Here is a 26,971-nt window from a genome sequence, read left to right as displayed (position 1 = left end):
CAACAATTGAATGTTGTGAGGAAATTTGGAACTAAATGGATCAATGGCGCAGTAGTATAGAACGGAGGCTTAGCTTTTGTGACTTGATCGCTTTATTATCTTTATTTCTTTAACCGAGCCCTTTTGTGAGAATATTTAATATTATACGGTTGTTTATTACGCCAACCTTATTTTATGATAACTTTATTATATTGAGATGATGCCATTTTATTACTTTTATTATTTTTCCCTATGTGATACGTTAACAACAGTATAAAAAGACCGACATTTCATTTACAATAAAGGACGTGCTATTTTGTATTGAGATAGAACCGGATACGTTTCAAACCACCATCTTGTGTCGTTTATTAGTCTTCTGAAGTGTTTAAGGAAGGACAATCAAGAGCTTAGGGATAGCTAGAGGATTGTCGGGATAGACCTTATTAGACATATATTCGACGCAACATGAATCTGGATTGAAACGAGTTATTTATAATAAAATAATAAATAAGCCACAAAATCGAATTTCGTGAGAGTTTACCACCTTTTACTCTAACAGCTTCGTTGAAAGTGGTTGAGTTCTTACCCTCCAACGCCTTTCTCTTCTGCAATTTCGGTCCGCGAATAATCGCAATAATACTCCTTTTGTGATTCGGGGAATTTGTATTTCCAATGATCTGAAAGTAATCGCATATTCTTGCATATTAAGCCTTTGTCTCCATTCTGCAAGCTTGTCTTTCGCGTGCTTAACCGAGTTGGTCAGTTGGAAAACATTAAAAATACAATACAATAAAAAATCATTTCCTTACACAATGGTAGATATGAGATAACGCGTCTGGTATGACATCAATCTCCCCAGTATGACATATATCAAAATTCAAGAATTCTAGGTCGTCAAGTCATTTAGCAATGCATCGGGACATCAATTTTTTTCGTCCTAGATACTTGAAAGATTGGTGCTAAGTGCGACCTACAAAAGTGGACTCTTTAAGTAATTGCGCCAGATCTCAATGGCACGTAAAATTGCTAGAAGTTTTCGTTCCTCCGCTAAATATCACTTTTCTAATGGGGAGAGTTTGTTTGAATCGTTTGCGACAGGGTATTCTTTGTCACTTTGTATTTATATAAGCTCCTTTGACATACTCGGACGCATCAGTTTCCACTATTAACAGTTTGGTCATATCATGGGCAAGTAAAGTCGGTGCGGAGCTAAACTATGTTAAAGCTTTCGAAAAATTCCCCCATACAGTATAGTTGACCCCTTTGCATAGCGATTTAATCATATATATACTTATAAATATACTCGCACAACATGAAGCTTGATTTGCGAGATAATAATCATTGAGCCCATTTTTCCAAGTGGATTATTGTTGTTCCTATAGATCGCTTTTATTATTTAGCGAATTATGCTAATTATTCAGTCTATCAAACACTACGTAATCAATAATACAAATAGTTTTAATTTTATTTCATATTGTTCATACTCAAAAAAATTGCTTGCCTGCCCTAAACAATGCAAAAAATTTTTCAATAAATTCAAAACGTAAACAGTTCAGTTGCTCCTTCTTCTTTTTTCAACTTGAAAACCATCGCCTTTAGTCACCGCTGGGATCGTGGTACTAGTAACTAAAAGCAAATTAACAAATTCAACCATGTCTTACGTCGCTAAAGGTAAACCCGGATTCGAAGAGTCGGTGGAGCCCACCATCCATCGCATCCGCATCACTCTCACTTCCCGCAATGTCAAGAACCTTGAGAAGGGTAAGCGGTCTAATAACAATACCTGTTTATCCTATATAATAAAAATTAACGCTCCATATTTTTTCTTAGTTTGCTCTGACCTCGTCCTTCGCGCTAAGGATAAGGATCTCCGCGTCAAGGGTCCCGTCCGTCTCCCCACCAAGGTTCTCCGCATCACCACCCGCAAGTCTCCTTGTGGTGAGGGTTCGAAGACCTGGGACCGTTATGAGATGCGCATTCACAAGCGTTTGATCGACTTGCACAGCCCCAGTGAGATCGTGAAGCAAATCGTAAGTTTAAATGTTTGCGCTTTTGGTGAATATGTGTTAATTTTTTATATCACTTTAGACCTCCATCTCTATTGAGCCCGGAGTTGAAGTTGAAGTCACCATCGCTTCATAAATATTTTATGATGCAGGATTAATGATTCCAATATCATGTTTTTGACGAAATAAAATTTTTGATTTTTATCGTCAAATAAGAATCTAAACAATATAAACAACTGCTATCATCTGCTTTGAAATTCAACATACGGCTACATCAGCTCTTAGAGACTTTCATTAATGAACTGTATAAACCCTAAACAAAGAACCTGCCACTTGGCAATACGTTCAAGTATGTATACCTTTTTCATTCATGCAGAATCCGGACTGCAATGGGTAGACAAAACATTGGAAGGTTTCTAATTTTATTCTCCTATTTTATTTACTTTTATTTACTTTTATTTACATATTTTTATTTATATATTTATATATATTTATCTAGCAGAGTTGATAAGCTGGTGCGACTAGCTTTTTATTGCCCATGCTCTTATTGAGTGAACTTCCCCTTCGTAATTAGCAATTCAAGTGCTCCTGGAGCCACAAAGTAGGCAATAACTCTGGCCTACTTGCTATCTCTTAGATAGTTATCAGATTCGTCAATAACAATATTTAAATTTCATACTTTCACATATACGGTATACAATTATTAGCCCAGATCAATGGTATTACAATACCCATCAGTTAACAATCCACATTCAGTTAGCATGTACACACTAAATATTACTCATGTATTCTGACTATCCTTCGGTCTAAATTTATTATTAATAGCATGTAGATTTTCTAACCGAATAGGATGGCCGCAAATATAAATAATTCTATTCTTTAACAAAAAAAAAAAAAGTCATCTAGAAATATGCTAAATCTTTCCTTGCAATGTGATCTCAACTCTTCATTAGGGTTTCAGTTTAGATTTCCTCAATGAATAATTAGGTTAGGTGGCATTTTCCTACCTCCAACATCGAAACAGCATGCTTCAAACCTCGATATCAACGACACGCGTAAATGGTGCTGGCTATCAATAAGATTTCCCCTATAAGTTTGCCTTTTTTTTTAACACAGCCACAGATTAAAGGAGTCTTCATGCAAACGCTCAAGCTGAGGATCCAGGTTGAGGATATTCAACAACTCATTCTCACGCAAAAGGATTCATGGCTTTTCGACTTGTAAGCCGGCAGAGCAGCGATGCCAATAGTGCGAATATAGGAGTTCTAATAAAGGGACAGGCGCAGCAAAGGCACAACAACAAAGATAATAAGGTATATTAACCTAAATATTTAGATATTCTTTTTAACTCGATGCCAGCTGATCACATAATAATGTCATTGTGTTAGGTAAATATAGCTGCTCATTCATCAGGTTGTTTTGTTTGCGAAGTTCGATAATTCGATATTCGACCCTCTTCTATCTGGATATTGCTCCGCACTAACATAATAATGAATACATGAACTTATTAAAATTCTTCTAAAATTGTAACAATCACTCAAACTGTTGTCTGTAGCTCTTTAAATAGACAGTGCTGCTCTCGTCAAAACTTTGTTAACGGGCGGAGAAAATTATAATTTGAGGCTATACATGGCAGTGTTTTTGGCCGGAAAAACAAAATTTGTTCTTAAATATTGTTAATGTATAATGAAAAAGGTAAAGAGACAAATAAGAATTGCATCAGTTGTTGTCAATAATAGGACGGAAAATGCGCAGTTGTTATCTACTTGATCCTATCCTTTCAAATCAGATGTCAGGTTCCTCATCCAGGGTGATTAAATCAGAGCGAGATTTTTGGGACCTAATTTACTCATTTTGTTCGACTCCATTAACATCAATTGAACCCTTGTTAAACGAAGGACATTCACCAGATAGCAACCATTCATTTTCACTTGAGGATAATACAGATATCAATAATAAATTTTCTTGTGGCCAACCTCATAGGATGCACTTTCTCTCCTCAGGAGACGGGCTTAGACTCCAACTCAAACTAAATTCACTTGGAGATCTCCATCGGCTTCTTAGCGCATATTTTATCCTAGAAAACATATCTCCACCTGATTTATTTCATGGCTTCACCTCTAAAAACCTGACAGAATCAGGCTTAGGGTCACGTCGATGTACGCTCCTGAACCGTCACTTTCCGACCCCCATTCAAGATAAGATATTTAAACCCTCCGTCCATCGCCCTTCTTTCGTCAGTCGTAGACTTGCAGATTATCTATTCTATGTCTATGTGAGTGACTGTAACTACGGTTTTCAACACCCAGACCGTGCTAGTTTCCTTGAGAGTTATCACCGTGGAGAGTTGAGTTCAGAATTAATATGTACTGCCTTGGCCAATTCTGCTATCCATCTGTTATGTAGGCATGGATATAGTTTGATGATGCAACAAATACGAAAAATTGTTGGTGATCTACTTGCACAAGCGCGCTTGTGCCTCGAGGAGGTGTTTGACACTCCATCTCTATACATTGTACTATCATTTCAAAATTTGGAGGATTGCATGAGAAAATTGCTTCGCTATGATGATGCCTACGTATATCATAGACAAGCAGTGTTAATGGCACTCGCACTAGGATTGGAAACGGACGACCCGAACGAACAAGATGAGATGCAAATTGAACTTCGAAGGCGTATATGGTAGATGAATATCTGGGGTTCATGTTTATTTTCATTTTCATGATGTGGTATATTAGGAGTTATCTTTGTCACAGTGAAATGGTGAGTGTCAATATGGATGGCAGGCCTAGGCTGATAAGTCTTGGGATTATCCGCAATTCCCCTAAAGCAACCGTTCATTCAAAAGACGGGGAAAGATACAAGTTGTTTCTCGTAAATACTTTATCAAATCCCTCTAAAAACTCGGCTGTTTTAATTGATGTTTGAGTATTAGGCTTCACTTTTTGTAGACATTGAATTTTCGACCAAATTCGAAAGATTTCAAGATATCGATTGGACACAGCTGGATATTGAGATTGTCCAGAATGTTATAGGAATTGCAGCTCTTTTGCAGCAAGACTTGCATTCGACTCTACGAAACGGGAGCACCAGTGATGAGGAATTGCGCCAAATGCTTAGCAATGGGGTAGGGTATAATTTCTGGATCGATTGGTGTTCTCTGTGGCAACGATTTATTGAATCGGAAGCACCGCCCCAGAGGATCGAAGGGGAGCTAATGAAAGAGTTAAGAGTTAAGGCAATGAATGAATATGCTAGGGTAATGAATGAATAGAGTAGTTGAATACTTATCGTTACTTTTTCCTCTTCCAATCGTACATATAGAAACTGATAAATGAAAACTTTAATCGTTTATCTAGGGTGTATTTAATTCCACGTTGGGTTGGCAAACTGCCATATGTCGCCAAAATTGGTGTCAAATGCAAGTACCTGGACACGTCTTCTGCCATATGCATAAGTTTATTGTGCGTGTACATCCTAGTCGCGCTGTGCGGCGGGAGTGTTACTTACAACTCGCGAAAACACTCGAGTTGCTGAGGTCACTTGAAAGAAGAGTAGGTATGATCGCACAGCAACACGTAAATGAAATAATCAAGACATTGGAGGAATTGAAGCCGCTAGTGTTTTCTGAAGCAGAATTGAGAGAATCCAAGTTGAAACCGGTTGCGATCAGGGAAATATATATTAGGCGTAGGCACACATGAATCGTTTGACATACCATATTCTCAATATCCAATTATCACAATATAAACATAGTTTGTTAAACTGATTACCGCATATATATAAAGTTTGCCAATCGACGCTGTATTCTTACATACTTTATACCTCCATCGACTTGGAAACTTGAATTTTTTTACTTTTAGCTACAGGCAAAAAGATTCCTTCAGTTCTGTAAAATTGTATCAGTGAACATTCCAGATAAAGATAATTCTATACGTTCAGTCAATACTGCTTAAGGAATTTAATTCACTCAGTGATTATTATCATTAGTTTGATTGTTTTTGACATTATCAGACGGCTGTGAAATACAGTATTCCCAGTATTTCTTCTTGAATCATCATTACTTCATCTCTCATTTGATAATTTTGGATGGTCTTAGACATAAATCTTATAGCTTCTAGGTGTAACCGAGCAAGTATATAGGCGGGAAGCGATTCTTTTAGAAAGCCAAAAGGTTGTAAAAGGAAAAAAAGAACAAGGATGTCGTTAAAAATTACCTTTTTCGTTAGATACTATTAATAATCTCCAAGCAATCGGGCTTTTATTTACTATTATAATCCAAGCAAAGACAGAAGTTAGAGTTTCAAGACAAGTCATGATTGATGATATTCTAGGAACTTTGTGGCTGCTTTAACTTGCGCTCAGTATCTTCGTGCTTAATCAAATAGAACGATCTGGATCGAAAAATGTATATCGCCCCTAACTGATTCCAATGGACATTTCCCGATTCAGATACTTTCTATATACTTGATTTGTGTCACCTCTCATGTGCACAAATCTTGATCTCTAAGTTGAACAGATTTCGCCATTTTGTGACTGCACCTGATGAGTAAGGTCGCTTTCTTTTACTTTTTGCCAACCGTTCTTCTAAACTAGCATTTAGCTTTTGAAGAGTTCATAATTGCTTCGGATTTTGTTTTTCTTCGGATAATTAACAAAGAAAAACAGAGTAAATTGTAATCTGGTCAGACTCTATAGTCTATGGTTGATGCTCTTTGTGAAAGAAAGAGTAAGCTTCTAATTAATAAAATCATGGCTTCAGTGCTCAAGAATCTGGAAGGCAAGTACATCCTTTCTCATCTTGTATCCTGAGCCGTACCCTTAACATAAGCTTTAAAATACCGGAAAACTTATTAGCAATCCCACAAACACATATCTCCAAACTCACCAAATCTCCCTCTACTGCACAGACACCCACTCGTTTCATCGCACAATGTAGCAATTTCGATCTTGAACCAAATCCATTTGAACAGAGCTTCAATGCAGTTGCGTCTCCTTCTGAAGGAAATGGAAAGAGTACCGGAACAACCCCTAATATATTAGCAAACGAACGCCCTTCACTACCTCCAGTCTCGATGATTACTAGTCCTGGTCACTTGTCGGCTGGTTGGAATAGCTTACGTGCCGGGCCGCTCTCCCCAAATATGATTAATTATCCCCAAACACAGTCTGTAAATTATACCTTCAACAACGGTGGGAGTAATAGGACAACACCAGGTGGCACCTTCCCATTCCAGGCATCCGAATTTGCTGCTCTTCTAGGATCAAATTCAACCAGTAACAATTCTAACCCACAGCAACACTCCAATACATATCTTCCGACACCTCACGCTCTTTCCGAAAGCGAATCTTCCATCACACACTCAGCCGAAATAGCCGCTCTGCCTCCCATGTATCATCAACGAGGAGTAAAAAGAGAAATACTAGAGGGAAGATTCGAGGAGAAAAAAGGCGCTTTGCAGCCCGAAGGAGAGCTATCGCCTTCATCCTCACATCCGGGTGTAACGGATTGGGAATTAAGTGGTGGTGATGACAATACTTATAAGAAAAATGGACAAAGGACATCTGTATCAGCGGAAAGAGATAACGAAAGTAGACCCAAGGGTTGGGATATGAAGCCAGCTAAGCGTCGTAAAGGCAAAATTAGAAGTTCCAAAGATATAGAAGATGAGGAAAAGAGGCGCGATTTTTTGGAGCGAAATCGACAAGGTATTTTGAAACTCTTCAAAATTTACTAAGCTTACCTAATCTATCTTCTATACAGCTGCTTTTAAATGTCGGCAACGCAAAAAAGAGTGGCAGGCAAATCTTCAGAATAGTGTCGCAGCACTTACAGCACAAAACCAAGATCTTCAACGACAAACGGCCTCCCTTCAAGAAGAGCTATCTCAGTTAAAAAATTTACTAATGCTTCATAAAGACTGTGCAATAAGTGGGAAAGCAGTAGAACAGATGAGATCAGTAGAAAAAGCATCTTATGCTTGATACACATTAGTGATTAGCTTCTTTTGATCCATTTTATTTTCCCCTGATATTCTGTTTAATAAAGTGATTTTTTAATGTTAAAAATTTTAATTTAATGTTTCTGCTTAGCCAAGTGATCCCTTATGAATTTCGCTTAAAACGGGGTAGTGTCAAAGTTAAGTTGTATTTCTCATTGTTGAATATGGGAGGCAGTAATTGCGAAAATGAAAATGCAAGTACAATACAACATAGTGCGGCAGCATCCATAGAGAAGCAAAAGGCATGCTTAGAGGTTCATTCAGACATCTTTTCAATATTAACTTTTTTTACGTTACCAGATCAATATTCCGATATGGATGCTCACAGGTTTGGTCGCATGTGTAGCAGTAGTTATGGTTTTCTTTACTGTCGATCTATATGAAAAGGAGCTCAAATTCTCAGATTATGACTTTTCTCCTCTACCTCCTGCCTCTCTGCCTTCATTGGGCCCACTTATCCCTCTTTATCATCAGGATCCTCCTCCTGCAGAACCAAACCCAAAACATTGGCAACATCGTGCCAATCAAGTTGCTGCCGCCTTTCAGCATGCCTGGCATGGCTATGCCCGCGATGCCTTCGGCAAAGATGAATATCATCCGCTCTCCCGTAATGGCTCTAATTGGACACCGAATGGTATCGGCCTTACTATTATAGATGCTTTGGATACCATGCTTTTAATGGGATTACGCACCGAGTATGAACAGTGCCGAAATTGGATCGCAAAATCCTTAACATTTGATCAGAATGGATCGGTTAATGTGTTTGAAACAACAATCCGTGTCTTAGGAGGCCTACTTTCTGCATTTCATCTCTCAGGAGGGGATTCCCTCTACTTAAAGCGTGCCCAGGAGCTAGGCGATAAGTTGCTAGCGGCATTTGATACTCCTTCAGGAATTCCCTGGGCAAACGTGCGACTTGATGTGCCTTCAGGCGTGCGCCCCCAGGCTTACCGAGGCGCCAGTTCTACTGCCGAAGCGACGACTGTGCAGCTGGAACTTCGATATTTAAGTCATTTGACAGGTGACCGCCGCTACTGGGATGCAGCTGAACGGGTCATGCAGCATATGGAGAGCTTACCCGGAAAGATAGACGGACTTGTGCCTATTTTCTTGCACCCTATTACGGGTAATTTTATGGGACAAGAGATTCGGTTGGGATCGCGTGGAGATAGCTACTATGGTATGCGCTTTTAATGGTTACACTTCTTTTTTATGAAAGAATTGATCTTTCTTCTCAGAGTATCTACTGAAACAATACGTTCAGACGGCCGGAACGGAACCTGTTTATCGTCAAATGTACGATGAAGCTATGCGTGGTGTTAAAAAACATCTCATCGGATTCTCTGGTCCTTCTGCTCTACTTTATATCGGAGAGATGCCATATGCACGCACGCATCCAAATTATCTTCGTCCAAAAATGGACCATCTCGTCTGTTTCATGGGCGGAAATCTTGCACTCGGCGCATCGGGTGGTTACCCTCTCTCAGCAATTAACACAACCCTTGCTGATCGCAACGATCTGCGTGTGGCCGAAGAACTAACGAGAACATGTTTTGAGATGTACAACAGAACAAGAACAGGATTAGCCCCTGAGATTGTGTATTTTGATGTGGATGAAAATGCGATATCTGACATGCTTATGAAACCAAGAGATCAGCACTATTTGCTTAGGCCGGAAACAGTAGAAAGCTTATTTATACTATGGCGAGTGACAGAAGATGAAAAATATCGGTTAGAACTAGTCTTCAATATTCATTTTTTTTTGTCCCATACTAATGCATGCTTTATATAGGGAATGGGCATGGAAAATCTTTCAATCCATTGAAAATCACGCACGTCTTCATGCAGGAGGCTATACAAATATTGAAAGTATCAACCATATCCCTGCACCTCGACTTGACAAGATGGAAACGTTTTTCCTGGTAGATATGCAATAGTTCTATTTCAATTTAAATGATACCTATACTTAATTCCTCTACAATTAGTCGGAGACGCTTAAATACCTTTATTTAACTTTCCTCCCAACGGATGTTATTCCACTTAACCGCTACGTTTTTAACACAGAAGCTCATCCACTTCCGATCTTTCATCCACGGTGGAATACAAGTCTGGAGTGGGAAAAGTCTAGGCAAGCATGGATTTGAGTCAAAACTTTTGTTGATATCTTAGATGGGACAATAACTTTGCTTTTTTTTTTTTACCTTTTTTCACTAATACTTTTTCTTATTATATTTTGTAATTATTATCCTATTTATTGTACTATTTTTGATTTCTTTATTTGGTTGCACCTAACCTAAAAGCTACGTCATCATTACACGAAAAGAGAAAAGAGGAAAAAGAGAATAGACATCAAGGCAATCGATCTCAATTGCTGCCTTGAATGGGTGGCCAAACGACTTTGTTTCCAATAATCAGACAAGAAACTCAATAATATATTTTTACATCTCTTTTCATTTCATATATATATGCGTTGCAGAATTACTCATAATTTTCTCTAGAAAGTATCATCTTTCTTTTACTCCCTCTTATGACGATTGAAGAGATTGTGCCTGAGTGTAAAAAGTCATCAGGTTATCCCAACTCCAACATATCAAGTCTCGGAAACAGTAAGGTGCTTGTGGATGTTGTGGGGTTAGCATCTTTTGATTTTCTTTATATTTGGTTGTGCTGTGATACATTTCATTCTCTAAAGTTTTAAAAGAAAATTTAATTGTGATTTGGCTCATATTTTTATTATTTCTATTTATTATATTAGAGATTCACGCTCCATTAAGGTACCTTTTAATAGAGAGAGCAGTGCTTATTGTTATCTGAGTTTTTGTCGGTGATCTAACTTGATTTTTGCATCGCTAGTTTGACTCCATGGCAGAATTAGATTCCATGCCATCCACCCCACCCTCGGTTATGCAGTACTCATCTGACGTAGCTTCTCAGACACGAAGTGCTGCTCGTGGGCGATCTAGGGGTCGTGGGCGTGGGCGGTCAAGAACACGCGGAAATCGGATTCCTTCCGGTGCCCCTGGCTTAGATAATTCTTCCATGAATGATGACCCGTATACTTATGATTGTAGTGGAGATGGTGCTTTAGCAGGCTCCCAGGGTGCCACACGGTTAGAGGATGGGAAACCGCGTGAGGAAAGATCTTATAAGGAATTTTTTCCAGATTTGGATCTAACGATACCGCTACAAATCGTGAGGTTATATGAGGAGCCTGAAGCTAGCGAAGATACTCCCGCTTCTGCCTCAATTTCGATCAGTGTTGAACCCACAGAGAAGAATAATGCAAACACACCTGCCGAAAATTCCTCTGGAACACCGGCACTCATCACGCGGCGAGATTCCTCTACCTCTAACTATGAACTAAGCAAATCATTACGAAGGTCTGATGAAGAGGAGGAAGGAGTGGATGAAGAGGTCAAATCGCTGAATGGATATGCGAGTGCGGAAGTTTCAGAGCACAGTGACCAACTTATGCCCACTTCAAAAGCTCTTTCCACAAATAATGCCACGACTGCAATTGCTACTGCTGATACATCTGAGCGAAACTCGCCTGTACCCACAAGCACTGCAACTGGCACACCCTGGGCTATAACACCCATGTCTGAACTGGACGCACCTGCATTAACTCCTGTAACTAGTATGCGCCAAAACCTCAAGCTTGTGCATCGCCCTATGGCTGAGAATCCATTCCAAGCTCTCTCAACCCGTGCTCGCCCCGCACCGCCTGGAACCAATTCTGATCGCTTTCGCCTAGTAACAAAAATTCCTGTTGAAGAATTACCCAAACCAACCTATATGCGTATTTCGGAGCCACTAATTACACAGGAGGAGTTGGAAGAGTTGGAGCCATTTCGGCGACCTGATCTGCACTATATACGCTACAGTGAGCCATCAGAAGGCGATCTATTTGATCGGGTCGAATATGATATGGACGAGCAGGGTAGGTCAAGTTTTATCTCAACACTTTAATTTTAGTTGCTAAATTTGCGTCCTTTCATAATTAAGACGAAAGATGGCTGGTAATTCTAAATGCTGAGCGACGGAGAGAAGGTCTAAAAGAGGTTTCTGCTGATCTCTTCGAAGCAATTATGGACAAGTTGGAGAAAGAGTGGTTTGATTTGGTACGTTTTAGCAATTATGGCCAATATCCTTAAGCATTTCTCTGTGGTTTCTAACCTAGGCGTTTTATCCCTTTTATAATGATTTGTATTTTAAAGGTAAAAAATATACCAAAACGAACCAACAAAGACTCGAATTCACCGGAGGATTCTGCCTGCGCAATTTGTGATGACTCCGAATGCGAAAATAGCAATGCAATAGTATTCTGTGATGGTTGTAATTTGGCAGTGCATCAAGGTATGTAACTTTATATGCTCATTAATATCAGCAAATTCTTACTAATTTTTTCCTAGATTGTTATGGGATCCCGTATATACCAGAGGGACAATGGCTCTGTCGCAAGTGCATGATCTCGCCAGACAAACCAGTGGTAAGTTTTGTTCATTTGATAACATTCGATCCCCTTTGATTTTTCTATACTAACTTTTCTCCTAGTCTTGCATTTTTTGCCCAAATGAGGGAGGTGCATTCAAACAAACCAATACGAACAGGTGGGCCCATCTTCTCTGTGCAATATGGATTCCAGAGGTTGGACTTGCAAACCCAGTATATATGGAACCAGTGGATAATATTGAAAAAATCCCAAAAAGTCGCTGGAAACTTGTAAGTATATTAATTTAAAACATTAATGCTCTACTTTACCAATTCTAATATCGATTTTTCAGAAATGCTACATTTGCAAAAAACGTATGGGTGCATGCATCCAATGTGATCATAAGTTCTGCTTTGCTGCTTACCATGTTATGTGTGGCCGACGTGCAAAACTTTATATGAAGATGAAGGCTGCAGGCTCACACTATGACGGTGGGATTCTACGATCGTATTGCGACAGGCACACCCCGGTAAACATTTTACATTTCTGAATATGTTTACACCAGTTTTTTGGTTTATCCTTTCTTCGTATACAGAAAGAATACAAAGAGCAAGTTGATGTATCTGCTGTGGTTGCTGCACTTCAAGCTGAATGGAGTGGTAATAGGAGGGTTTTTACTAGCGGAGAGTATGAAAGTTCTGAAGGCGAATATAGGCCCAGCAGCGAGGAGGAAGATGAGAATGACGTGGATGAAGATGACGAGGATGAAGACGAATACAGCGATTCACCCGTGACAAATAAAAAGCGGCCTGTGGCGAAGCGAACTCCTAAATATAAATCTCGAAAGACAAAGAAGAGCAAACAGCCCTATGCAATCCAAAACAATAAAGCCGCCCGTGCTCACCAGCATAGTTATACGACCAATTTGTTTTTAGTACCAGCATATATTTGTAACAGGTTGCTGCAAATGGACTTCATGAAACCACATCTACAGAAAAAGCCGCAAATGTTGATGGCAGTATGTCGCTATTGGAGTTTAAAACGAGAATCTAGGCGAGGTGCACCTCTGCTAAAGCGACTGCATCTAGAGGTAAGAAATACTTTAGTTTCACTTGAGATTGGTTCCGAAGAAAAGGCTAATTTTATTTTATTTTTCAGCCTTGGACAGCATCTTCAACCCACCGTCAATCGGAAGCGGAGCGAAATAAGAAGCTAGCGGTAATAAAGAAGGACTCTTTTTCCATATGAACGCCAGATTACTTATTTTTTTTTTTGTTTGACACCAGTGTATGCAAATCCTTCGCAAAGACCTAGAACGAATTCGTATGCTGGCAGAGAGTGTCAAACGGCGAGAGAAACAAAAGCTGCAAAGATGCATTTTGCAAAAGAAATATCTCGAGCTAATTCTCTTTCCTTTGGACCACGTGCTAGGGGAAGCATTAACGGAGCTACAAGCGTAAATACTGCTCATTTTGTTTGTTTGAATACATCTGATATGACATAGATTTTTATATATCCTAATTGAATTAGTGTTGATAAACAAGACATGTTTGCTGGACCAGTCTCAATTGAAGAAGTTCCAGATTACCTCGATATTGTGACCAACCCAATGGATTTTGCGACAATGCGCTTCAAACTCGAGTCACATTCCTACTCCTCCATCGAAGAATTTAACGCCGACGCTCAGCTGGTAATTGACAACTGTAAGCTGTACAATCGTCCCGACACACCTTTCTATAAAGCGGCATTGCGGCTACAGAAGGCACTTGGGCCGATCATTGAGAAAGCTCGAGAGGATTATAAAGCTTTGGATGTTGAACAGGAGACTGGAATATTGAACATTCATATCCATCCTGAGTTATTCACTTATAATGCTCTTCCGTTAGAGCCAGAGAAGAACAATGAGGATAATGTAGGGGCGAGAGCTGGAGATGAAGTGAAGCCTGAGAAAGAAGTGACCGCAAGTAAAGAGAACGCTGATGAAGAGACTAAAACGCCCTTGCGACGTTCAAAACGAGGCAAAGCTTCACCCAACGAGGTCCTGAAAATAATCCCGGCCAAGGGCAACCAAGCGAAGCCTCCTGATGTGACTCCTAGGCGCATTACTCGGAACTCTGCCATTCAAGAGTTGGAGACAGCCAATCTCGAGGAAACACTAGACCAAAGTCCCGGATTTCGTCGACCGATAAGAAAGAGTCAGCGGCTGTCGAGTAGCGGTGAAGGATTATCCAATTCACCTTTGCGGCCGGCAGATAAAAAGAGAAAGCGTGAAGAGAAAGAGCCAGAAGAGGATGACAATAAACGTTTGCCAAGAGGGTGGATATATGTGACAGACGATGAAGGTGAAGAGAGCCAGGAGAAAGTCCAGGGCACTGAAGAAGAAAAGAGAGGCGAGGGCATTGCATTAGATACCCAAGGGCGAAGTCTTCGTCGGCGGCCTTCTTCTACTACCCAACCACAGACCACCTCGCCTGCAGCCAAAGAGCCTTCTAAATCCGCGGTCACCCCTAACCAACGTCCAAATAAACTCCGTAAAGTTGAGGATGTAAAGAAGGAGGAATCTATGCTGCCCGTTGGGAGTATTGTGTGGGCAAAGGTTGCAGGTTTTCCTCCACACCCTGCTAGAATCAACGATCCCTCAGACCCAAAGATCCCAAAGGTGGTTTTAGCTGCGCGACGACCGAATGACGTGTATGTAGTGCGATTTTTCCAGGCGGGAAAGCAAAATGAATGGTAAGAGGCTTTGATAATGTTTAAACAAAGATTTCTTTTGACTTTGATTAATACTAAATTGTGAATTGGGTAGGGCATGGATGCCTATTAACCATGTTTATCCGCTGGGTGTACCTGAAATAGATCATGCTAAGCTGCACTCTGGATCTACGAGCTCTTCTTCTTCAAAACGACTCAGTGTGTCGAAACGTGCCGAGATACGTTCCGCATACGAGGCTGCATGTAAGGCGAAGGGCATCAAGCCGGTCGCCTAATAAAGCAATGAGAGGTGGTCTGTTTTGATACATAGTTTATTATTCAACCTTGCCCCATTTTAATGTTAGAAATTTTTTGGCTATAGCTTTTTTTTTTTTACTTGTACAGTTTCTTACTTCTCTGACTTTTTTTGCAATGCTACCGATATCCCTCGGTTTTTAAATATTTTTCATTCTTAATGGTAATGATTTTTTTTGGCATTTTATCATCGTAATGTTATATTCAAAGTGCACACATTTGCAACCGATTTTCATCCTAGCCAAAAATAAGCGATTGAAAAATTATTTATTTTCGAACAAAACCAAGCGAGCACAGAAAGCGTTCCTAGCTTAGAGGTTCAGCTTCGTACGGCGCCAGTGACGACGCTTAGCATTGTATCTGGTTATCACAAAGATTATTAAGATTTCATTAGAATAGGTAAATCAATTTAAAAATAAGATTTTACACACCGGATAGCGTTGTCAGTGCGGAAGCGGATCCAGGCAGGGATGGGGCGGTTTTGCTTCTGCTTCTTACCGAGGATGCGCTTGACTTTGAATGACTTGTGGGACGGCTTAAAAATAAGTAATAACAGTTAGTATGAGTTCTAAATGGACAATTAAAGTAGCGATGGATCGAAAAAAGAGGGCTGCTTTTACAATTTGGTCATACATATTGAAGATGTAATAGTGTATGGTCAAAAATTTCATCAATGATGACAATCGGGTGCAGAAGCACTCTATCCTCTCTCCATCCATCCATCCATCCGTACCTCATAAGGTACGAAATACTATGAAAATGATGTTTTGCATCTTACCATGGTGAAGTCTACTGACTAATTGACAAGAGATGCCGATTGAGGGGGAAAGGAAGAAAGAGTTATTGTCGATTTAACCATTGAATATTAAAGATTATCTGAATTTTTTCTGAAACTTATTGCGTTGCAGGCTAAACTATCTTTATTAGTCGATTTATCTTTAAGAAAAAAAATTACGAGACATAGGGGTTTAAATGACTTTCTAGTTTAAAATACAATAGCTTAAGAGAAGAGATTAATCGTCAAAAGGTGGATACCTCCACCTATGCACAATCGCATTATTATGCTTCCCGATAGAACGCGTATTGCTATTACTGTTTTCGGCACTGATATAAGTCAGGCCAGGCAAGGTCTGATGGAAACTTACATGATGTTTAAAGCGTAGATTTTTGCCCGACGTGTTGCTTTTATGTTTTTTGATAAATTCCATGAATGCTTTGGCACCCTCTTTAATATCCTCAAAGGTGATCTCTCTTCGTGAGAGAGGATAAGCATGGGTGGCGGTTGCGAGAAGTACGGGAGCGGCGAGCAAGGCGAGAATAAAAAGCTTCATTTTCGAAACTGAAGGAACGATAAGAACAATGCAAATATTAAGGGTTTTGAATAGATTGTTTTAATGTGTAATCCCCTTGCCAGAATATTCAATTTAATTTAATTGATACGGCGGAATAAACAAGGTCTGTTAACTTTAATTTTTGAAGAACCAGGGACAACCCTTGCAAAAAAAATAACCATGTTATTTAATAATTTAACGCAATGACGAAGTTTACCACACCAAGATAGCAGGCAAGCATCAAAGATTGTATGGTAGTATTGTTCCGATTTCTCTGAATGGGTCCATGGGGTTGGATTTCATGGTGAATCGTCGAGATCAGCAAAATTCTAATGATTTTATTTCAGAGAGCTCAATCATATTACATTCTTAAGGATCTCTGCTTGAATAACATCTATCACCACAAATCTTACAACAATCACAGTATCTACTTTGTTCATTAATAGAGATGTGGCACCAAATCCCTTCCATTCTCCCTCCAAACTGTCCACAACAAAGTTCAGTTTGTCTCCCAGCACAACCACACTGCAAAAAATAAGGTTCGGCGCTGACGGCCACATTTTCTCTTGCTACAAGAGAAAATAATGTAAATAGGGCTATACTGTAGAGTTTCATCTTCAACTTGGGTAGTGTAGGTGTTTGGAAAAATTACAAAATATTGAATGCAGATGGGCTATTCAAGGGAAAATTTTATTGTTGAATAAAAAGTAGTGTAACAAATATGGATGCTCTCATCCATCTTTGGGGTGTATTTATAGTATTTCGAGGAGAGTTGGCTTTTGACTCTGAGATGAGGCTCTTCACCAGGAAAATGATCATTCAGAATCTGGCTAGACTAATCTAAACCTGACATACAGTTTCTTCAAGCCTGATTAGATTCTGTAAGCAAAACTACGAGAGGATCTTTGATTTCATTGGCTCAAATAGATGATCCAAAAGACTTCAATATTAAGAGATTCATTAAGAGAAAATCCACTATAGGCACGCTTGCATTTGTTATTTGTTGGGCGCAATTACTCGAGTGAGCTTACCGAATTTGAACCAGAGTCTTCGAAGCCGCCTTTTTGATTTGCTCGCTATGGAATTTTCCAAACATAAGAAACATTTTTTTGTTCTTAATTTTCCATTAAAATGGAAACTCAATTAACCCGAGCCACAAAGAGATAACATGATTGAATTCAGTGGGATTATGGTTGAGAAATCATTAATAAACTATTTATAATTTATTTTTGCAGCTGACCAAGAGCGAAAAATCCACACATTGTTTTGAGCAACTTTTCATTTGTGAATTGGAATCCTAGAGTTCTATGCGTAAAAAAATGCTTTAATTTTATTTTTTATCTCAAGATATCATTACAATTTGTTACTTTGTTGGATGCACAACTCTAAATAATGTACAAATAAATCCTTTTTTAATACAGATTTATAGACAACTGATGTTGCGCCAATCTTGTTACTTGTCCGAGATTATTACTCAGACATTTCATTTGCATGATTATTCACATTAAGGATTGAAATTATATGTTAATGGATATATCCAAAGTACAAAAAATTTAAGGATCTACACTGCTATAGCATCTCCTTGAATTCCCGTTCGGCGGACAACAATCGCAGAATGAGTTCATCTTGCTGATATCAATATGGCACCAAATATCGTTCTCAATCCTTCCACCATTGAAACCACAGCATCTTGCCGTATAATCACCACCAAACCCACACTGTATAAAGTATGGGTCAGAGCTCACCAGATTATGCAGTGAAATTATTAAAATGAGCAAAAATGAATAGCGAAGCATCGCACTAAGGTTTTAGTGTTGTTCAGAAAACTTTTAATACCGTTTACTACAATAGAGAGATTGATGATATGACTTGACCAGGAGATTGGGGGAGGGATATAGCACAATTGAGAGTAATAGACTTTGTAGCTTTAAACTCTCCGCGTAGTAAAATTCATATTCAAACCTTGGCCAGAACTTTTGAATTGACCACTACTTCCAATCCCACAATTCTCATACCAAGATATTATTTATAGGCAAAATGTTGACGGAAATACGAGGTAGAAAACAATTGGCTAATTGGTTATATCAATTGTGGTTAGGGCTGAATAGATTGATATTTTCTGTGGTCATTATACTATTCTAGCTTGATTTGGATTAATTGCGGGCGCATTATCAGGGGTAAATTAATTGTTAACGAACTCATGAAGACAAAGCCTCCTCCCTGATAAGCCTACTGAAAACACCAGGGTGTAAGATTTCTAATTACCAAATCTTCTCATATAATACCCTAATGATCGGGAGAGATCGGTCAATTTTTAAAAGGTAATATACAAAACCGAGCCACTTTAATATATTATGAAAGATGTATAGTAATGTGACTACACCCATGTACAGGAAATCCTATAAGGTTTAGCTTTGGACCATTTTCTTTTGAACTTTCTACTCCCAAAAAAACCCTCTGTGATTTATCTATACTACTACTATTTTCACATAGCATTTCCATGAAATATTGATAACGAAAAAGAGTGTAAGATTGAATAATTATTTGATGTATATTTTTTAAGATACAAAGCAATCCTATCGACCATTAGTATGTTATGCTCATTTATTTCTCAATAAATATTCTTGTGAACAACGGATAGCTTAATTATTGCAATTGCCAAACTCTCCACAGTCGATGCAAACGCTGTATATCTTCAGGGGCGTGTTGTAGCATGAGGAGTGATCCGCTACCTCTCCGACTCTTTGTCTGCAATCGCCGTCACTATACGCTGCCACCGTCTGCCCAGTAAAGGACACATCGATGGACCAAGTGCTCCCGCTAGAGATTGGATGGCAGCCACAGGCCGAGATGGTTTGCACCACACTTCCCAGAACGGTGTTGCAACCTGGTCCATTCCATAGTCTGATGGTGGTTGCCTCAACCAAGAGGCCACAGAACAAAGTCAACAGTAATATCAAGACCTTCATCATCTGCACATAAATAAGTTAGAATTGCTTAAGGTGTTATGCCAAAACAGCAAAGATCGTAAAGTGTTTAAAGCAAGAAAAAAAAAATGCTGGTTATTCAAAAGAGAATAAGTGATTGCCGCAGAGCGCATTCATTGCTTTCGAGGATTTTATAGATCCTTTATGGGCGATCGGCTGGTGGCTCAGGATTAAAGTACCTTATCAGGAATAGTGAGATTCAAACTAGACTAGACCTATTAAATATTTTCCATCTAAATGAAGCATTATTTAACAGCAATTAATAGCGAATCAGATCAGCGGCTTCGATCACATTAACACATGAAAATACGCCTGAAATTTTTCCAAGCCGTAATTTGCAAGAATTTAGAAAACACTCTTTTTTCTGATACGAATCTCGCTTCAATAAACTTTGATAAAAATAAAATCTCGAGACTTCCTGAATTCTCATGTAAGCAGTTAACATCAGGTTTTCATAGATTGGAGAAAACAGCCGCCACCGAACGTTGTACTTGAAAGCTACCTGAGCGATGAACTGAACTATTGTCTGATGGTATAAAACTCAAATTTAGCAGAGCCACATGGGAAAGTGAAAGACATTGACCTCGCTTTCCATTTCTTATAAGATCTATCGGCTGAATTGGATATTATCCGGATACTGGTAGAAGAGAGAGGAGCAGTTAGAAATGATGAAGGTATATTCATTTTATTTTCATGCTATTTGTTAGCGGATGGAGCATTTGGATTCAATATTTATATTAGTATAAATATAATTTTTATTTAATATATAATTGTTATCGCTATCCTCAAAAATAATGTTTTATTATTGGCAAGTTCCGTTGCCTTTGACAACACAACAGCGGGCAAATTTGCTCAGTTCATCGCCGTTTCCAATCCCATGGCATTTTCCGTCTACACCACTGTACCAAGCACCAGGAATAATGCCACAGCATGCTTGAGTATCTGCTGGTTGCCAATCATTAATGTATCCACAGCATCTTCTTATATTTTGTCCTTTGACCACTTGAAGACTCAAGGCTACAATTGCGGCAAAAGAAACAGCTTGTAACTTCATGACTGTTAGCTAGTGCGTTGAATATAGTTTTAGTAGAATGGGAAAAACTGGTGAAACAAGTCAGTCTTGTATAAATATTCAAAATTTTTGTATATAGAAGAGATATAGTAAAAAAAAAAATCTTCTGCTCTTGTGGCCTATTTATAGGGTTTGGGACCAAGAGCATCGATTTGGTACTTCAACAAAATGCAAAATTATAATTAAAATTAAAGTCAGATCTATCAAGGCGCGTCGTGCCAACACTTTACTCAAACTCTGTTCCATAGTTCCCCTAGGCGAATCAGATAAGCGGCGGACTCAATTTCTTTGGAGCAAATTCCTTTAAGTGGAATGCAAACATGCCTACTCTTACCTAACACCCGTGTGAGAGCTGCAGATTTCTTGGAATCCTCCAGAGAAATGCCGTTGTATTCTCGCCAATCGTCATACCATGTAAGAGTTAATGGCAGTGAAGCCGCCTTTTTTGATTCGTTTTTTAATTGAAGGAATTGCATTAATTAGAATACTAATCTAAACGGATGAACTAAAATTCATTCAGTTTTCTTGAACTTTGTATAACCGATTTTCTTTATGGAAACCAGGCAAGTCTAAGCCAAGAGAAATCGAATATCTTAGTAAGCGAGTCGACCCAAGAATAGGGTAGAAATGGAAATAATTCTACCAAATTTTCTCGACTTTCAAAAATATCCTCAATATTGAAGGTAAAATAAAAAAAACTGTTACTTCTCAAGAGTGAAGATTTAATGAGCTGCCATTTCTGAGGATTGAAAATAAATATTAATATGAAATAGGTACTCTAAGTTAGGATCCATTTCTAAAAATAAGCTTAATGGAAAAGGAATCTTGATAGATTTTTAACTCACGATATCGGGAAGCTGCCGAAAGAGCAATGCCTTCAAGTCAGAGAATGCTCATAATGACGAATATTAAGGTGGAATCGAAATGTAATCATAACCCCATGTCAATTATTGGTAGATTGGAAATACGATAGTTTCCCAGGTGCTTAAATAACTGAAAATTATAAGAATATTTGATAGCTCTCTCTGTAATTTCCGGATAGAAAAGTTTTAGTATGAAAAGTTATACTTATATATTATATTCCAGCTCAATTTATTTATTGTTAATCCTGATAATCCAAAGGCATTAATAATTAGTTTGGACCTTTCGCCAGTGTCGCAATGTTAACAAACTGCATTGACAGTGGCGTCCAATTACTTACATCATCCGAAGTATACAAAAGTAAACATATTTAAGTACAAGCAAAATTTTGTAATTGTTAGAGCCAGGATATACATCCAATTAATAGCATCAGAAGATACAGACTAGACTTGGCAGTATGACCAGTGCCAGGGTATGGCCGCCGCAAAACAGAATAAGTTGCTTTTGGGACTACGGTGGGTACGCCATTGATTGTAGTTGAAATAAATATGGTGGTTGGGATCGTATACTCTTGGTAGCTCAGTAGAATTTGGGTATTATCAAGAACATCAGTAAGAGTAAGAATCGGCCGAGTGGTAGTAGGGGGAAACCAAGAAGACGAGGTTGTTGAGGTTGGGGGATCAGGATTCATATTCGTGGTTGTTGAAGTATCATCTCCGGCAGGTGTTATCTTTGGTGGATTAGCAACTGGGGTAGGGATCGATTTTTCACCATCACTGCTCTCAACCTTACCGTCTCCTTTTCCTGGCACGGGTCCTGGTTCCATATCAACTTGCTCACCGCTATCTCCCGTTGTATCAGGAACCGATGGCTTATCCGTTTGTTGAGGATTTGACATAGGATTACTAGCATCTGTTTTTTGCGGTTCGGGCGCTGCTCCCACTGCACAAATATGATTTTTGCCGGCCAATGCAATAAAAGCGTATATCAAGAGTAATATCTTCTCAAGTCTCATTTTGGGAGCGATTTTTGATATAGGGCAATGTCAGACAAACAAGGTTATCTTGGAATATATATATCTTCGTGCTACCGCAAAACACTGATGGTGTAGGAATGTAAAAAAGATGATGTTAATTTTGCTTTCACAGATGCTCTAGTGGCGTAATATTACTACATACCAGACTAATACTTGAAAGTTAATAATATGTATTGCAGCTGTTGGAATGGATGTAGAATTCTAAGCTTATTCCTTGTTCAATTCTAGCCTGAATAATTTTATGATGTGATATATTCCGAATATTTTCTCTGGAACCAGCGAAAATTGAAGCATTATATAGCCAATGTTGAACCCGCCTTTACACGCGAACAAAATCATTTCCTGATTTATTTTTAGTGAACGTCTTCTTATTCCAATAGGGTTTTCCCGGTGTGAACCCGAAAAAATGGCTAATCCAAGTAGCCACCAATACAGTATCAACACAAAAGTTCTCCACCTTTCTCAAGAAAAGTCATTGATGTCAATGCGCATTCCTTATTATTTAAGGCAATAAAAATGCCTCCTCCTCATAAGTTATTTTGGCAATCTATGCACGAACATTCGGTCTTCTGAGGTGATTCCAAACCATTCGGATACTAGCGCCAAAATAGTTTTCAGCCATTAGCCACAGTTGCGCCTCCGTGCCATACAGCCACAGTACATTTCTCAACCATCGAAAATTCACTTGAATCGTGTTTGTCTCGCCAATTTCAGGGGATGTGAGTGGACTCTATCTCTCAAAAATATTTTACTGGAGTTAGTAAGAAAAGATATGGGCTTGGCAAATTAGTTTACCTTGAATAGTAAAAATGCTATAGTTTAGAAATCGAAATTAGTAAGAGTTCAATGGCGAAATGAAGGCCAATCTCTAAACTGTTGTTAAGCAGAATGTAGCAAGACAGGATTGGAGAAACGCTGAGCCCAAGGCTTCGAATTGCAGATTAATAATGCGGAACAATATTGTTTTAATGAATGCTCTAAGCAAATGCGGATAGCTTTTTAAATAAATGTCAATGTCAGCCACACTCGCTTTTTAACAGAGGCAGGAATTGAGTGAAACGGCTTTTTTATTTCAAACTACAAAAGGGAGTTAGTTGGCTAAACTGTGGTATCAAGTATATAATCAGCCTCAAGTCTCATTCGCATCAACTATTGTGAAGACTTGTTTGAGGATTTTCTCCTGGTTATAATTACAACCAGATGTTAACATGTATAGATTTTCGTTACAGAATTTCCTCAATTAAGCTAAGCTTAAATCATCGTGTTGTGACATGCAAATGTTTCCAAAAGAAAATGTGTAATTTATCCTCTCGAACTGAAAAACTAAACAGGGATAAAAATATATATATATAGCTCTTCGATAGCAAACTTACAACTTATATTAACTTATATTTACTACATGTTAGTGTGATTAATTCATGTGAATTGGTTTTTAAAATCTTAATGCAAAATAGTCTATTTTTGTACATTGATTTTGTTGCAAATAGACGGAGATTTGATTTCTAGTTTTAATTTAAAACCAAGTATTCAAAACTCTTTAAAAGTAAATTGCTCTCTAGACTTTTAGCCACTTGTTTAAGCTAGAACTAAAAGCTAGGCTTTAAAATAGGATAGTATTTATATCGCCTGAGATAACCAAGAAACCGGTTTCGTTTCTTTGGATTCTCTATATAATCATAAAATAATTCACAGGTGCTTTTCGTGTAATTATCACCCTTAATTTTATCATTTCTTGAACGTATAGCGTTTTTTTTTATTGCTTCAATTCATCAACGCCATAAATTTTGGAGATATGATGAGAATATATCCACCCCAGGAAAATCCCTATGATGGGCAGTTTGCCTATCGGAATAAAGTGGGAGTTCTTATCCGACTTAAAGCTCATAATGTTTGGCTTAGTCTAGTAGGTGGATTAATTGCCACTGGATGGGGGGTCGTATTACTTTTCAATGCAAAAATTTTCATCGATTCCCTTGGATACTGGACATTGTTGCTGGGGTGGATCACCCAGTTGGTGTATGCAATCATTACCTTCTCTAGTGGAGTACTCTGGTCATGTGCGTGGGATCATATACTCGCTGCCAGGATGTTGTCTAAACGATATGGAGACGATAAAGCAGGAAACGCAGGGGTCCATGAAGGCCATCTAACTGCTCTGGTGTCAGGACCTTCTGGTGGACTGCGTTGGTTTATCATCGAGTGGCAAGATTGGATTCGCGGAAGAGCTTATGCTCCGTGGCTCAACCCTCGGATATGGATCCTGGTGGCATTGAGTATCTTGACTGCTGCCGCTGCAACTGTAGGTGTGGGAAGCGATGGGACCTACTATGTTAGCTCCGCACAGATCTTGAGCCTAAGCCCGCGCTTTGTGCGGCAAGCCGTCTTTGACATGCAGTATGGGTATAATTTTGGGTGTGGGCAAGTCATGCTGAATGGGCAACTAGCTTCAGTCAACTGCACGGGACCCGATGTCGTGAGATCCTGTAATTATTTGGCTTTAGGACCTAAAGTCATCAATAATGTCGGGCTCTATGACTTCCCCGGAGAAGGTGGAGCTTTCCTCAGCCCATTCAATTTTGCCGACCCATATCAAAAATCCTATTTCACAGGGAAATATGGGAGCAAATTACGGATAGGAGTTGAGAAAAGCCTGTTCCTCCGCGCCCAGGCTCGTTGCATGCACCGAGGATCTTCAAGATTTTCCCTTGGCTACTCGGAGCACTATAATATCTCAGAAGTGGCTTACGTTGTGGCGGTTAACAACAATTCGTTGAGCTTACTCTTCGAGCCGCCAGGGGTTATTCCGTCCGACAATTCGGACATTGTGAATTGTTGGCTCGAAATTGGAATTGACACCGCCAACGACGAAATGCTCATAGAACCTACGGGTCGGCCCACTGAGGTGCCACGCATCAATATGGAAGGGAATACCGATTTAGTGGCGGTCGTGGTATTGCGCCTTGTCGACTATCTTGGCATGATGGTTTCGCAGCAACAAAATGGAAATGCAAGCCTAATCTGCTCCCCATATCATACGCCCGAAGCATTCACCGACACCGGGATTGAACAGTGGCTAAGCGGCCTCGCTCTGTTACAGCTGATGGAGGTGACACGTACAGTACAGGATTCGGAAGCAGCCCCTCGAACTCTCCTTCACGCCAAGTTAAGGGTCCAGTCTGCCTCACCCTATTTTGGCGATCTTGCAGGTATCCATATATTAGTGGTGAGTGCCGCCATAGCGCTCGCAAGCTTTCTCCTTATGCTTTTTAACTGTTTGGCATCGCGCGAGAAATATATGTGCATGGAAGCTATTCGACAGCCTTTAGGAATGGTGACGGCAGGGTGGCCTTGTCTGCAAGCTCATTTGAAGGATCGGGAATGGCAGCTGCTCGCTGAACATACGCCAAACAAGATTCTCTGGCAATATGGCATTAATGTACACGGTCACTTGGGCCTTGGGTATAGTGGGCAGGTACGGCCAGTGAGAAAAGGAGATATCATTGGCTAAATGGAAGCCATAGAAAGTTTGGAAATGCTATGAATCAATCTTTGTATTCTTGGAGTCCATATATATCAGCTCGGTGTATTATTGAAACCATTCATTACTTTCTATTTTTACCCAATATGATTCCAATCGTTCGGCAGATATATTACGTAAAAAAAATCCATACAAGAATTCTCTATGCCATACCCTACAAAAAACTCGGATAAATAAAATGTTTAGAAAACATCAGGCATTATGAAACCCGAACAAAACCTCTATGTTCCTATACGTTTTCTTATCGTCACATATATTCTATATGCTCTTTTATGTTCCCCTTTTGATAGCACTTTGTAGAGTTAATAATGAATATTTAACGAATAGGTAATTAGTAGTAAATAATAGGTATTTATTTAATTCCGATATATATATTTTTATTATCCATTTTTGCTTTCCTTTCTGGCTGCTCTTGTTGGCTGATATCTTCTCGGTCTATTTTCGATACTAATTTTCTTTCCTCTGCCTTTGCCTCTGCCTCTGCCTCTACCTGTTGAATAGGTAATTTGGACCCCTCCTCTCCTTGCGTGATTTGATGCTAAATGACCTAGGTTTCCTGTCATTTCACGCACTTCGCTTCGAATAAACTCTCTTAAATCTGCAGGAGATACTCTGAGATTCTCATTAATATTATTATCTATAGAAATAGATAAGCGAAAATATTAATCTTCAAATGATGTTGAAGTCAATTGAAGTTGATATGCCACCTTCATCTGACACG

General features: G+C 39.1%; 10 protein-coding genes across 10 annotated transcripts; 6 read left to right on the top strand and 4 right to left on the bottom strand.

Annotated features, from left to right (window-relative positions):
* Positions 1-422: 422 nt before the first annotated feature.
* VTP21DRAFT_6993 (uncharacterized protein) lies at positions 423-780 on the bottom strand (the record flags this gene model as incomplete). Its single annotated transcript, XM_069397684.1, has 2 exons — positions 423-656; positions 763-780. 2 exons carry the CDS (start codon positions 778-780, stop codon positions 423-425), a joined length of 252 nt encoding a protein of 83 aa, XP_069255220.1.
* An 851-nt stretch (positions 781-1,631) lies between these two features.
* VTP21DRAFT_6992 (40S ribosomal protein uS10) lies at positions 1,632-2,121 on the top strand (the record flags this gene model as incomplete). Its single annotated transcript, XM_069397683.1, has 3 exons — positions 1,632-1,740; positions 1,810-2,009; positions 2,068-2,121. 3 exons carry the CDS (start codon positions 1,632-1,634, stop codon positions 2,119-2,121), a joined length of 363 nt encoding a protein of 120 aa, XP_069255219.1.
* Positions 2,122-3,969: 1,848 nt separating this feature from the next.
* On the top strand, positions 3,970-5,522 carry VTP21DRAFT_6991 (uncharacterized protein; the record flags this gene model as incomplete). The annotated part of the gene is made up of 4 exons (XM_069397682.1): positions 3,970-4,667; positions 4,724-4,859; positions 4,921-5,244; positions 5,310-5,522. 4 exons carry the CDS (start codon positions 3,970-3,972, stop codon positions 5,520-5,522), a joined length of 1,371 nt encoding a protein of 456 aa, XP_069255218.1.
* A 1,164-nt stretch (positions 5,523-6,686) lies between these two features.
* On the top strand, positions 6,687-7,970 carry VTP21DRAFT_6990 (uncharacterized protein; the record flags this gene model as incomplete). Its single annotated transcript, XM_069397681.1, has 3 exons — positions 6,687-6,765; positions 6,843-7,694; positions 7,750-7,970. 3 exons carry the CDS (start codon positions 6,687-6,689, stop codon positions 7,968-7,970), a joined length of 1,152 nt encoding a protein of 383 aa, XP_069255217.1.
* Positions 7,971-8,151: 181 nt separating this feature from the next.
* Positions 8,152-10,131, top strand: VTP21DRAFT_6989 (uncharacterized protein; the record flags this gene model as incomplete). Its single annotated transcript, XM_069397679.1, has 5 exons — positions 8,152-8,229; positions 8,288-9,167; positions 9,226-9,718; positions 9,780-9,909; positions 9,973-10,131. The coding sequence occupies 5 exons, from the start codon at positions 8,152-8,154 to the stop codon at positions 10,129-10,131; spliced, it is 1,740 nt and encodes a 579-aa protein (XP_069255216.1).
* A 383-nt stretch (positions 10,132-10,514) lies between these two features.
* On the top strand, positions 10,515-15,406 carry VTP21DRAFT_6988 (uncharacterized protein; the record flags this gene model as incomplete). The annotated part of the gene is made up of 13 exons (XM_069397678.1): positions 10,515-10,618; positions 10,743-10,761; positions 10,841-11,927; positions 11,993-12,108; positions 12,205-12,343; positions 12,400-12,476; positions 12,542-12,709; positions 12,772-12,948; positions 13,015-13,509; positions 13,578-13,637; positions 13,706-13,875; positions 13,950-15,152; positions 15,226-15,406. 13 exons carry the CDS (start codon positions 10,515-10,517, stop codon positions 15,404-15,406), a joined length of 3,996 nt encoding a protein of 1,331 aa, XP_069255215.1.
* Positions 15,407-15,736: 330 nt separating this feature from the next.
* VTP21DRAFT_6987 (60S ribosomal eL39 domain-containing protein) lies at positions 15,737-16,756 on the bottom strand (the record flags this gene model as incomplete). The annotated part of the gene is made up of 4 exons (XM_069397677.1): positions 15,737-15,785; positions 15,857-15,960; positions 16,204-16,221; positions 16,571-16,756. The coding sequence occupies 4 exons, from the start codon at positions 16,754-16,756 to the stop codon at positions 15,737-15,739; spliced, it is 357 nt and encodes a 118-aa protein (XP_069255214.1).
* A 2,642-nt stretch (positions 16,757-19,398) lies between these two features.
* VTP21DRAFT_6986 (uncharacterized protein) lies at positions 19,399-19,728 on the bottom strand (the record flags this gene model as incomplete). The annotated part of the gene is made up of 1 exon (XM_069397676.1): positions 19,399-19,728. One exon carries the CDS (start codon positions 19,726-19,728, stop codon positions 19,399-19,401), a length of 330 nt encoding a protein of 109 aa, XP_069255213.1.
* Positions 19,729-22,073: 2,345 nt separating this feature from the next.
* On the bottom strand, positions 22,074-22,691 carry VTP21DRAFT_6985 (uncharacterized protein; the record flags this gene model as incomplete). Its single annotated transcript, XM_069397675.1, has 1 exon — positions 22,074-22,691. One exon carries the CDS (start codon positions 22,689-22,691, stop codon positions 22,074-22,076), a length of 618 nt encoding a protein of 205 aa, XP_069255212.1.
* Positions 22,692-24,504: 1,813 nt separating this feature from the next.
* On the top strand, positions 24,505-26,220 carry VTP21DRAFT_6984 (uncharacterized protein; the record flags this gene model as incomplete). The annotated part of the gene is made up of 1 exon (XM_069397674.1): positions 24,505-26,220. The coding sequence occupies one exon, from the start codon at positions 24,505-24,507 to the stop codon at positions 26,218-26,220; it is 1,716 nt and encodes a 571-aa protein (XP_069255211.1).
* Between the last annotated feature and the right edge of the window lie 751 nt (positions 26,221-26,971).

This window comes from Calcarisporiella thermophila (genome assembly GCF_041956535.1).
Source record: "Calcarisporiella thermophila strain CBS 279.70 unplaced genomic scaffold VTP21scaffold_3, whole genome shotgun sequence".
In the NCBI taxonomy this organism is placed as follows: Eukaryota; Fungi; Calcarisporiellomycota; class Calcarisporiellomycetes; order Calcarisporiellales; family Calcarisporiellaceae; genus Calcarisporiella; species Calcarisporiella thermophila.
The sequence above is the reverse complement of the archived record's forward strand: the minus strand, read 5'-3'. Positions and strand labels throughout refer to the sequence as shown.